The 12399-nt window shown below is 45.0% G+C and overlaps 1 protein-coding gene across 5 annotated transcripts in view; it reads left to right on the plus strand.

Annotated features, from left to right (window-relative positions):
- The first annotated feature begins 1354 nt into the window (after positions 1 to 1354).
- LOC139228803 (alpha-1,3-galactosyltransferase 2-like) overlaps positions 1355 to 12399 on the plus strand; it is a 79970-nt gene continuing 68925 nt past the window's right edge. For 4 of the 5 annotated variants that reach the window (XR_011587624.1, XR_011587625.1, XM_070860187.1 and 1 more), the window contains exon 1: positions 1601 to 1831. Coding sequence is in view for 3 of the 5 variants with exons in the window: in XM_070860187.1 (XP_070716288.1) it covers positions 1803 to 1831 (29 nt within the window). In the remaining 2 variants the exon portion in view is untranslated. Of the gene's footprint in view, positions 1454 to 1600; positions 1832 to 12399 lie in introns of those variants that run through there. The other variant, XM_070860188.1, reaches the window with a different exon arrangement.

The raw sequence follows: 12399 nt of genomic DNA on the forward strand, positions 1-12399 counted from the left end.
TTGAGCCCGTGCCGGCTCTCTGCAAGAGCATGTCCGCTAGTCCCACTCCCCCATCCTTTCTCCGTAGCCCTGCAATATTTTTCCATCAAGGACATATCCAATTCTATTTCGAAAACTACGACTGAGTCTGCCTCCACCACCCTTTCAGGCAGTGATTTCCAGACCCTAACCATTTGCTGCATAAAAAAGATTTTCCTCATGTCGCCTCTGGTTCTTCTGCCAATTTCCTTAAATCTTCTGGAGGAATTTCTTCTCTCAGAGGGTCATGAATCTTTGGAATTCTTTACCCCAGAGAGTTGTGAGGCTGGGTCACTGAATATATTTAAGGTGGAGATAGACAGATTTTTGAATGATAAGGGAGTTATGGGGAGCAGACGGAGAAGTGGAGTTGAGGCTAGGATCAGATCAGCCATGATCTTATTGAATGGCGGAGCAGGCTCGAGACTCCTGCTCCTATTTCTTATGTTCTTATGTTCTCGATCCTTCCACCAATGGGAACAGTTTCTCATTGTCTACTCTGTCTAGACCTCTCATGATTTTGAACACCTCTATCGGATCTCCTCTCAACCTTTTCTGCTCTAAAGACTTGCATTTAAACAGCACCTTTTACGACCTCCAGATGTTTCAAAGTGCTTTACAGCCAATGAAGTACTTTTGGAGCGTAGTCACTGTTGTAATGTGGGAAACGCGGCAGACAATTTGCGCCCAGCAAGCTCCAACGAACAGCAATGTGATAATGATCAGATAATCAGTTTTAGTGATGTTGATATGGAGAACAACCCCAGCTTCTCCAGTCTATCCACATAACTGAAGTCTCTCATCCCTGGAACCATTCTCATAAATCTTTTCTGCACCCTCTCTCAGGCTTTCATATCCTTGCTAAGGTGCGGTGGCCAGAATTGGACACAATACTCCAGTTGAGGCGAACCAGTATTTCATAAAGGTTCGTCAGAACTTCATTATTTTTGTACTCTATGCCTCTATTTATAAAGCCCGAGATCCCTTAAGCTTCTTTTAAACTGCTTTCTCTACCTGCCCTGCCACCTTCAACAACGTGTGTGCATATATCCCCAGGTCACTCTGTTCATGCACTTCCTTTAGGATTGTGCTCGTTAGTTTATATTGCCTCTCCACGTTCTCCCTACCACTTTCGAGGCTGAGAAAGCCAAATCTTCTCTCATAACTCAAATAATCGCAGATGGTTCTTTTAACATCCGGTGATGGATTATGGACTTCAATGCTTCCAATTAAGGATTAACCGTTCTAAAGACAACTAGTTAAGCACCACCTCAGGGCTGGGCTGGGTGTGTAAATGATGTGCTACAAACTGGAACCAAGCGGGGATGCATTTGAATGCAGCTTAATGATTTGCAATTTGTAAAGAAAGACTTGCATTTATGTAGCGCCTTTCACGACCATCAAATGTCTCAATGCGTTTTACATCCAGCGAAAGGTTTGTCAAACTTTTATTTTAAGACGAGGGCGGCGCTCTTTTCTTTTTTTAAAAAAAAGCAAACCTCCCTGCGTAACAATACCTTAAAAGGCTAGTACTTGGAGCGGTAAGTATTTGCATGTTGTTAATCTCTGCAGCCGATCTCCGCTCGCTACGGCACTTCCCTCAATGCTCTTGTATATGCCTCTCTCTGATCGATATCCTCTGCTCAGAACCCAGTGCCTGTCACACTCAACACTGCGCCCAGCTTGTAGCCAGCCTTCCCAGGGACGCGAGGTTACAGTGGAAGTTCCTGCAGTAGGTCAGCCCGCTTTCTGTCATTTCAACTAAAATAAAAGTCTCACTTAAAATGGCATTGAGATGCAACTCCTTCGTGAAGTAAGTAGCTTTTTATTAAAGTTCCATCTGTTTTGAGTTGTGCAGCCCTGTAGACATTTTGAATGGAAAATATCACCAAGTTTCCTTTCGCCTCTCTATTTTTAACCACTTCTCCGTCACTGTTTGAAAGATCATTCTAAAACGTGGCTTTGAGGAGGGGGGGACTCTAAACACTTTAATTGATCCAGTATTGTAGGAGAAATTATTTGAAGTATGTTTGCTATTTTCTGCAGGATTTAAATTCAATCTCTCTTTTTTTATTTAAATGCGTAGCTTGTATTTTTGCTTTGAGCCATCTTGTGTGGATTAACCTACTGGACCCAAAGGCAAATGTTGCGGAGGTGTCGTGGACTGGGGATTGAGAGAGAAAGCGCTGTGCTCCCCGAACAACGTTAGGTAGTTCCAACTTCTTGTGTCGCGGAGGTTAGCTACGACCAAACTAATGTGAGAACGAGAGCCCAGTTTCTAATCGGGCGCCGTCTTAGCTTATGGCAATGCTCTTGTTTCAAGGACACTCTTAAGATTTATAAATCAAACTAATATTTATCCGAGGAACAACTCCATTGGAAAAACAGTTCTGGTTAATTTGCAGCATTAATGTACAATTACTTCTAAAATAAAACCTCGCTTATATATTTTATCTCGGCTGCAAGCAGGAGTTTTATGTTATCGTGCCCAGCAGCCTTCCAGTGCCACACCCAAGTGTTCATTCTCTTGTCCGTCCCAACAGTGTGCGTGAGCAGGTTGTTTATGGGGCAACATCAGATAAACATCTAATCTCGTCCCCCGTCCCCCCCCCCATCGCCAGACATCGTGCACTCTTAGTATTTAATGGGTCTCCCTGCAAGCTTGCATGTGTGTCGAGAGGTGAGGACAGGATTGGACCTGAACCACCATGGTTGCATAGCCAACACTCGCTGTCAAGGCTTGTACATGAAGATTAGCCTCTGAGGTGCAGCATAACAGCCGGTACTCGAGAACCTCAGCCCAGCAAAGGAGACTGCGTCTCAGGAGAGAGGAGAAAATTGGTGTGTGGTGTTGGGGGGGATGGACGGACGGTTAAAAAAGAGACGAGGGCCTAGGGGCAGCACGGGCCAGCCCACACCGCGATGTGTGTGCACATTAGGTCCGTGCAGCGGAACAGGTCTCCAGTCGTCTTGGTTAACCCCTGCCACTCGAAGGCTTTGTGTCTTAATGCAAGGAGTATCCGCAATAAGGTGGATGAATTAACTGTGCAAATAGATGTTAACAAATATGATGTGATTGGGATTATGGAGACGTGGCTCCAGGATGATCAGGGCTGGGAACTCAACATCCAAGGGTATTCAACATTCAGGAAGGATAGAATAAAAGGAAAAGGAGGTGGGGTAGCATTGCTGGTTAAAGAGGAGATTAATGCAATAGTTAGAAAAGACATTAGCTTGGATGATGTGGAATCGGTATGGGTAGAGCTGCAGAACACCAAAGGACAAAAAACGTTAGTGGGAGTTGTGTACAGACCTCCAAACAGTAGCAGTGATGTTGGGGAGGGCATCAAACAGGAAATTAGGAGTGCATGCAATAAAGGTGCAGCAATTATAATGGGTGACTTTAATATGCACATAGATTGGGCTAGCCAAACTGGAAACAATACGGTGGAGGAGGATTTCCTGGAGTGCATAAGGGATGGTTTTCTAGACCAATATGTCGAGGAACCAACTAGGGGGGAGGCCATCTTAGACTGGGTGTTGTGTAATGAGAGAGGATTAATTAGCAATCTCATTGTGCGAGGCCCCTTGGGGAAGAGTGACCATAATATGGTGGAATTCTGCATTAGGATGGAGAATGAAACAGTTAATTCAGTGACCATGGTCCAGAACTTAAAGAAGGGTAACTTTGAAGGTATGAGGCGTGAATTGGCTAGGATAGATTGGCGAATGATACTTAAGGGGTTAACTGTGGATGGGCAATTGCAGACATTTAGAGACCGCATGGATGATCTACAACAATTGTACATTCCTGTCTGGCGTAAAAATAAAAAAGGGAAGGTGGCTCAACCGTGGCTATCAAGGGAAATCAGGGATAGTATTAAAGACAAGGAAGTGGCATACAAATTGGCCAGAAATAGCAGCGAACCCGGGGACTGGGAGAAATTTAGAATTCAGCCAAGGAGGACAAAGGGTTTGATTAGGGCAGGGAAAATGGAGTACGAGAAGAAGCTTGCAGGGAACATTAAGGTGGATTGCAAAAGTTTCTATAGATATGTAAAGAGAAAAAGGTTAGTAAAGACAAACGTAGGTCCCCTGCAGTTAGAATCAGGGGAAGTCATAACGGGGAACAAAGAAAAGGCAGACCAATTGAACAAGTACTTTGATTCGGTATTCACTAAGGAGGACACAAACAACCTTCCGGATATAAAAGGGGTCAGAGGGTCTAGTAAGGAGGAGGAACTGAGGGAAATCTTTATTAGTGGGGAAATTGATGGGATTGTAGGCCGATAAATCCCCAGGGCCTGATGGACTGCATCCCAGAGTACTTAAGGAGGTGGCCTTGGAAATAGCAGATGCATTGACAGTCATTTTCCAACATTCCATTGACTCTGGATCAGTTCCTATCTAGTGGAGGATAGCCAATGTAACCCCACTTTTTAAAAAAAAAAAAGGAGGGAGAGAGAAAACAGGGAATTATAGCCTGACCTCAGTAGTGGGTAAAATGATGGAATCAATTATTAAGGATGTCATAGCAGCGCATTTGGAAAAAGATGACATGATAGATCCAAGTCAGCATGGATTTGTGAAAGGAAAATCATGCTTGACAAATCTTCTGGAATTTTTTTGAGGATGTTTCAAGTAGAGTGGACAAGGGAGAACCAGTTGATGTGGTATATTTGGACTTTCAGAAGGCTTTCGACAAGGTCCCACACAAGAGATTAATGTGCAAAGTTAAAGCACATGGGATTGGGGTTAGTGTGCTGACGTGGATTGAGAACTGGTTGTCAGACAGGAAGCAAAGAGTAGGAGTAAATGGGTACTTTTCAGAATGGCAGGCAGTGATTAGTGGGGTACCGCAAGGTTCTGTGCTGGGACCCCAGCTGTTTACATTGTACATTAATGATTTAGATGAGGGGATTAAATGTAGTATCTCCAAATTTGCGGATGACACTAAGTTGGGTGGCAGTGTGAGCTGCGAGGAGGATGCTATGAGGCTGCAGAGTGATTTGGATAGGTTAGGTGAGTGGGCAAATGCATGGCAGATGAAGTATAATGTGGATAAATGTGAGGTTATCCACTTTGGTGGTAAAAACAGAGAGACAGACTATTATCTGAATGGTGACAGATTAGGAAAAGGGAAGGTGCAACGAGACCTAGCTGTCATGGTACATCAGTCATTGAAGGTTGGCATACAGGTACAGCAGGCGGTTAAGAAAGCAAATGGCATGTTGGCCTTCATAGCGAGGGGATTTGAGTACAGGGGCAGGGAGGTGTTGCTACAGTTGTACAGGGCCTTGGTGAGGCCACACCTGGAGTATTGTGTCCAGTTTTGGTCTCCTAACTTGAGGAAGGACATTCTTGCTATTGAGGGAGTGCAGCGAAGATTCACCAGACTGATTCCCGGGATGGCGGAACTGACCTATCAAGAAAGACTGGATCAACTGGGCTTGTATTCACTGGAGTTCAGAAGAATGAGAGGGGACCTCATAGAAACGTTTAAAATTCTGACGGGTTTAGACAGGTTAGATGCAGGAAGAATGTTCCCAATGTTGGGGAAGTCCAGAACCAGGGGTCACAGTCTGAGGATAAGGGGTAAGCCATTTAGGACCGAGATGAGGAGAAACTTCTTCACCCAGAGAGTGGTGAACCTGTGGAATTCTCTACCACAGAAAGTAGTTGAGGCCAATTCACTAAATATATTCAAAAGGGAGTTAGATGAAGTCCTTACTACTAGGGGGATCAAGGGGTATGGCGAGAAAGCAGGAAGGGGGTACTGAAGTTGCATGTTCAGCCATGAACTCATTGAATGGCGGTGCAGGCTAGAAGGGCTGAATGGCCTGCTCCTGCATCTATTTTCTATGTTTCTATGTAAGACCAAGTGCTGTCGAGCCTGTGTGGTGGCTGGTGTGCAACGGCCACCATGTTTTTTAAATCCACGCACAGGCATCTTCCACTCTTCTTGTAGGACGGGACCTGGAATATTGAGTCTTTATTGAAATGCCTGTGAACTCATCCCTTTTTGGCATGGAAGCAAGTCATCCTCGATTCGAGGGACTGCCTAAGAAGGACATTCCTGCATCGGTCACTGTATAAAGAGTTCTGACAACGGGTCACAGACCCGAAACGTTAACTCTGTTTCTCTCCACAGATGCTGCCTGACCTGCTGAGATTGCCAGCATTTTATGTTTTCATTAAAGAGGAATTAGGACTACTTTGTTTTATTGAATGTAGGAGAGCATTTAGGTGCTAGTAACCATAATGCAGTTAGATTTAAGGTAATTATGACCAGAATAAAAGTTCTAAATTTGGGGAGGGGTGCGGGTGGGGCCGAAGAAGACAATTTTGCTACGTTGAGGTGATTTAGCCATGGAAACTGCTACTTGAAGGTAAATCAGTGGGAGGCATTCAAGGAGATCCTGAGGATTATGACCAAATGTGCCCTTGAAGAAAAAAGGGTGGTACTAAAATCTAGAGCCCCCTGGATGTCTAGGGTCATGCAGGGTAGGATAAAGAAGAAAAGGGAGGCTTATGATCGACTGAGAGCTAAATACTGCTGAATCTCTAAGGAACATCGAGTGCAGGGGTGAAATTAAAAAGGACATTAGGAAAGCAAAGAGAAAGCATGAAAAATTCTTGGCAAGGAAAACCCAAAGATGTTTTATAAAATATAATCAGAGCAAGAGGATAACTAAAGAAAGGGTGGGGCCTATTAGAGACTGAGGGTAATCTGTGTGGAGGTAGGAGACATGGGTATGGTTCTTAATGAATACTTTCTGTCTGTTTTCACGAGAGGGGCTATGCAGACACTGCTATCTGGGAGGAGGAGTGTGAAATATTAGATGAAATAAACATAGTGAGAGACGTATTAAGTGGTTTAGCAGTTTTGAAAGTGGATAAGTCCCCAGGTCTGGATGAAATGTATCAAAGGCTATTAAGCAAAGCGAAAGAGGAAATAGCAGAGTCTCTGACCATCATTTTCCAATCCTCTTTGGCTTCAGGTGTGGGACTGGAGGACTGCTATATTGGTACCTTTGTTTAAGAAAGGATAAACGGATAGACTGAATAATTAATTGCAGGCCAGTCAGCCTAACCTCGGTGGTGGGAAACTTATTGGAAAAAATTCTAAAAGACAGGATAACATTTCATTTAGAAAGATCTGGATTAATCCAGGACAGTCAGCACAGATTTGTTAAGGGAAGGTTGTGTCTGACAAACTTAATTTAATATTTTGAGGTGGTAACAAGGAGAGTTGATGAGGATAGTGTGTTTGATGTAGTTTTATATGGATTTTAACAAGGCTTTTGATAAGGTCCCACATGGCAAACTGGTCATGAAAGTAAAAGCCTGTTGGATCCAAAATTGGTGAGTGTTTTTGTGCCTGGAAGGCTGTTTCCAGTGGGGTTCTGCAGGGCTCAGTACTAGGTCCCTTGCTTTTTGTGGTATACATCAATGATCTAGACTTGAATATAGGGTGTATGATTAGGATGTTTACAGATAGTAAAATCAGCTGTGTGATTGATAATGAAGAACGCTGTCAGTCATCATCATAGGTAGTCCCTTGGAGTCAAGGAAGACTTGCTTCCACTCTTAAAATGAGTCCTTGGGTGGCTGAACAGTCCAATATGAGAACCGCAGTCCCCGTCACAGGTGGGACAGATAGTCGTTGAGGGACTCGGTGCTCAGCGCCCTCCCAGATGCACTTCCTGCACTTGGGGCGGTCTTTGGCCTCGGACTCCCAGTGGGGATGTTGCACTTTGTCAGGGAGGCTTCGAGGATGACCTTGTAATGTTTCCTCTGCCCACCTTTTGGCTCGTTTGCCGTGAAGGAGCGCTTGCTTTGGGAGTCTTGTGTCTGGCACGCGAACTGTAGACTGCAGGAGGAATATCAATCAGGTGGGCAGAACAGTGGCAAATGGAATTCAATCTGGAGAAGTGTGAGGTGATGCATTTGGGAAGGGCTAACAAGGAAAGAGAATACAGGTTGAATCTCCCTTATCCGGAACCCTTGGGACCTGGCAGATCTGGATAAGGGATTTTTCCGGATGAGGGGTGGTCATGTTAAATTTGATGGTACAGGGGATATCAGACTGGCTGGCTTGGGGCTGGGAATGTGGCCGAGAGATGTTGGATGGGGGTGGGGGTGGGGAGGGGGTGGTGGGGTCAGACCAGCGATTGAGGAAGTTGGCAGCGAGGAAGGACTTTAATTTATTCATGTCTGTGTTTTATGCATGCGCCACCCATTGGCTGGGAATGGTTCTGGACGAGGAGTGGTTCCGGATAAGGGAGGTTCAACCTGTACACATTAAATGGTTAGTATACTAAGAAATGTAGAGGAACAAAGGGACCTTGGAGTGCATGTCCACAGATTCCTGAAGGTAGCAGGCCAGGTAGATAAGGTGGTTAAGAAAGCATACGAAATGCTTGCCTTTTTAAGCCGAGGCATAGATAACAAGAGCAGGGAGGTTATGCTTGAACTGTATAAAACATTAGTTAGGCCACAGCTAGAGTACTGTGTGCAGTTCTGGTCACCGCATTACAGGAAGGATGTGATTGCAGAAGGCACAGAGGAGATTTACGAGGATGTTGCCGGGAGTGGAGAATCTTGGCTATGAGGACAGATTGGATAGGCTGGGTTTGTTTTCCTTGGTACTGAGGTGAGACCTCCATTTGAGGTCCATAAAATGATGGGCATAGATATAGTGGATAGAAAGGGCCCATTTCCCTTAGCAGAGGGGGGTCAACCACCAGGGGGCATAAATGTTAAGTAATGGTAGGTTTTATGGGGAAATTTCTTCACCCTGAGGATTGTGGGAGTCTGGAACTCACTGCCTGAAAGGGTGGTAGAGGCAGAAACCTTCACCACATATTTTAAAAAGTACTTAGATGTGCACTTGAAGTGATGTAACCTGCAGGGCTATGGACCTAGAGCTGGAAAGTGGGATTAGGCTGGATAGCCTCTTGTTGTCTGGTAAGGAGGCTGAAATAGCCTCCTTCCATGCTGTAAATTTCTCTGATTCTATGCACCTTTCATGGGATCCCTTGTTTTCAATGAGAAAATCCAGCATCAGACCTCTAAGTATAAAAGCCATTCAGAAAACTTGTTTTGAAAATAAGTTACGGTCAGATAAATGATGATTTACAGTAGAAATTTTTTCCATCTAACTTGGCAAAAATAAAATTATTATAAAATAATAAGCTAAGTAATTCTTATAGTATGCAGTGTTTCTTTTCATTACCACTGCAGAAGTCTGTACTAATAGAATATATGTTCAATATTATTACTAGTTGTAGGACAAAGACATATAATCAAAAGGTGATGCACCACTAAGACCTAAGCACCCACTGCCTCCACCACCAGTGCAGTGTGTGCCACCTACTGGATGCACTGTAGCAACTTGCCAAGGATTCTTTGGCAACACCTCACAAACCAGCAATCTCCATGAGCCACCTAGAAGGGCAGCAGGCACATGGAACACCATCACCTCAAGTTCCCCACACCATCCCGACTTAGACACGTACTGGCGTGGACAAATCCAATCCGGTCAATCACTGGCCCATCGGTCTACTCTCCATCAGCAAAGTGATGGAAGGTGTCGTCGACAGTGCTATCAAGTGACACTCACCAAATAACCTGCTCATCGATGCTTGCTTTGGGTTTTGCCAGAACCACTCTGCTCCAGACCTCATTATAGCCTTAGTCCAAACATGGACAAAAGAGGTAAGGTGAGTGACTGCCCTTGACAGCAAGGCAGCATTTGACAGAGTGTGGTGTCAAAGAGCCCCAGTAAAATTGAAGTAAATGTGAATCTGAGAAAACTCTCCACTGGCTGGAGTCATACTTAGCACAAAGGACATTTGCTGCAGGAGTTCCTTGAGGCAGTGTCCTTGGCCCAGCCATCTTCAATTGCTTCATCAATGACCTTCCCTCCATCATAAGGTCAGAAGTGGTGATGATTGCAGTGTTCTGTTCCATTCATAACTCCACAGATAATGAAGCAGGAAGATCTAGACAACATTCAGGCTTGGGCTGATAAGTGGAAAGTAACATTTGCACCACACACGTGCCAGGCAATGACCATCTCCAATAAGAGAAAGTCTAATCACCTCCCCTTGACATTACCATTATCAAATTCCCCACCATCAACATCCTGGGGGGGGGGGGGGGGGGGGGTCACCATTGACCAGAAACTTAATTGGACCAGCCACATAAATATTGTGGCTACAAGAGCTGGTCAGAGGCTGGATATCCTGTGGCAAGTAACTCTCCTGGCTCTCCAAAGCCAAAAGTACAAGTCGGGAGTGTGATTGCATGCTCTCCACTTGCCTGGATGAGTGCAGCTCCAATAACACTCGCGAAGCTCGACACAATCCAGGACCAAGCCGCCCGCTTGATTTGGCACCCAATCCACCACCTTAAACAGTCACTTCCTCCCCCCCCCCCCCCACCTCCCCCACAGCTCCACAGTGTTTACAAATGTGTAGCATCTACAAGATGCACTGCAGCAACTTGCCAAGACGACTTCGACAGCACTTGCCAAACCCGTGACGTCTACCACCTAGCAGTACAAGGGCAGCAAGTGCATGGGAACGCCATCCTGAATTGGAAATATCGCCATTGCTTTGTCGTATCAAAATCCTGGAATTCTCTATCTCCCTTGAGTTCTCTTCATAACAGCACTGTGAGAGTACCTTCACCCCATGGACTGCAGCGGTTCAAGGGCAATTGGGGATGGGCAATAAATACTGGCCTTGACAGCGTGCCCACATCCTGTGAATGAATAATAAAGATATCCACCATTTGTTGCTGTTCCAAATCTGAAACCATTTAATTCTTAATCTATTGCAGCAGCTGTGACCTCACAGGAGAAACTTGATATACCTGTAAATCCAAGTAAACCACATTTGACTGTTGCAATATTTTGGGCTTCACCGGCATTGCAAGAGCAGAAATGTTTTTTCTTCTTTGCTCTCCTTCACGTTTGAACTCTTGACCCTTCCGCGCTCACATTTTTCCTCTTGCCCTCGCCATCCCCAGCTCCTGGGCTATTTGCAAACTTCAGGCTTGCCTGTAATGGAAGACTGTACAAGCGGCTAGCTTGAACGTTAGTTTTGTATAGCCTACTTGCAGCATTATATTTTATGGCAGACAATAGATGACTCAAACCAGTTTTTTTTTTAAGAAGTAAAGTCTTGTGTTTTCATAGCTCCTGAAGAACAATTTACAGACCAAGGCTGAAATAAACTTGGATCACAACCACCACCTCCTCTTCAATGAAGTTTACGTTCAGTCACCCTCAGGCTCTTGCATCAAGACAATGGCGATATTGTCAGAAACCGTGACCATGGCTTCCATTTTAAATATACCTCGGCCTGTAATTCAAATTAATATCAATAATATGAAAAAGTTTTGCATTTATCTAGCCCTTTACAACCAATGAAGTGAATGAGCCAAAGGAGGACAGCGGAAACTTTATAAGGACACCCTCAAAGCCTCGCTGGTAAAGTCCGACATCACCACTGACACCTGGGAGACCCTGGGCGCAGACCGTCCGAAGTGGAGAAAGTGCATCTGGGAGGGCGTTGAGCTCTTCGAGTCTCAACGCAAAGAGCATGAAGAGGCCAGGCGCAGTCAGTGGAAGGAGCGCGCGGCAAACCAGCCCCACCGACCCCTTCCCTCGACGAATGTCTGTCCCACCTGTAACAGAGTCTGTGGCTCTCGTATCGGACTGTTCAGCCATCAAAGAACTCACTTTGGGAGTGGAAGCAAGTCCTCCTCGATTCCGAGATGCTGCTTATGATGATGATGAGTCACTGTTGTAATATAGGAAACGTGGCAACCAATGAAATAGTTTTGCTGTTGTAGCCTGCTTGACAATCTCTTGATGCTAGGGATCTGATTTGTGGCTCATTGTAACCACCAATGTTGCCTCTATTTTTGTTTGGTGCATGGTCCCTTTGACTTTGCTGCGTACGCGCGCCATCTTTTCCAGCGGCAGGAGTTAGTGAGCATCCTACATGACCTCCCGACTGGCACCTTAGGGGGAACATGGATTATCACCTCCGCAGCTGGACAGTGTCTGACCAGAACACGATACAGTTTAAACATAACACCTTCCGACTTGAACTTTACTCTTTTTTTTGACTATCTAGTTTAGGTTTGATTGGCTTTTTTTGATTGCTCTGCAGTAATCATGTTTGAGTATCCAGCCTACTCTGACCTTCTAGATCTCTTTCCACTCCACTTTTGTCTATTGCAACACCGTTCTCTTCGTATGTTCCGATATTCAAACGTATGGCAGCTGCACGTTTTCTGACTTTACTGAAATGGCTGGAATGCCAAATTCCACAAGTGTGTAATTCTGAATAACCGTTCTTGTCA

Source organism: Pristiophorus japonicus, chromosome 18, assembly GCF_044704955.1.
Source record: "Pristiophorus japonicus isolate sPriJap1 chromosome 18, sPriJap1.hap1, whole genome shotgun sequence".
In the NCBI taxonomy this organism is placed as follows: domain Eukaryota; kingdom Metazoa; phylum Chordata; class Chondrichthyes; family Pristiophoridae; genus Pristiophorus; species Pristiophorus japonicus.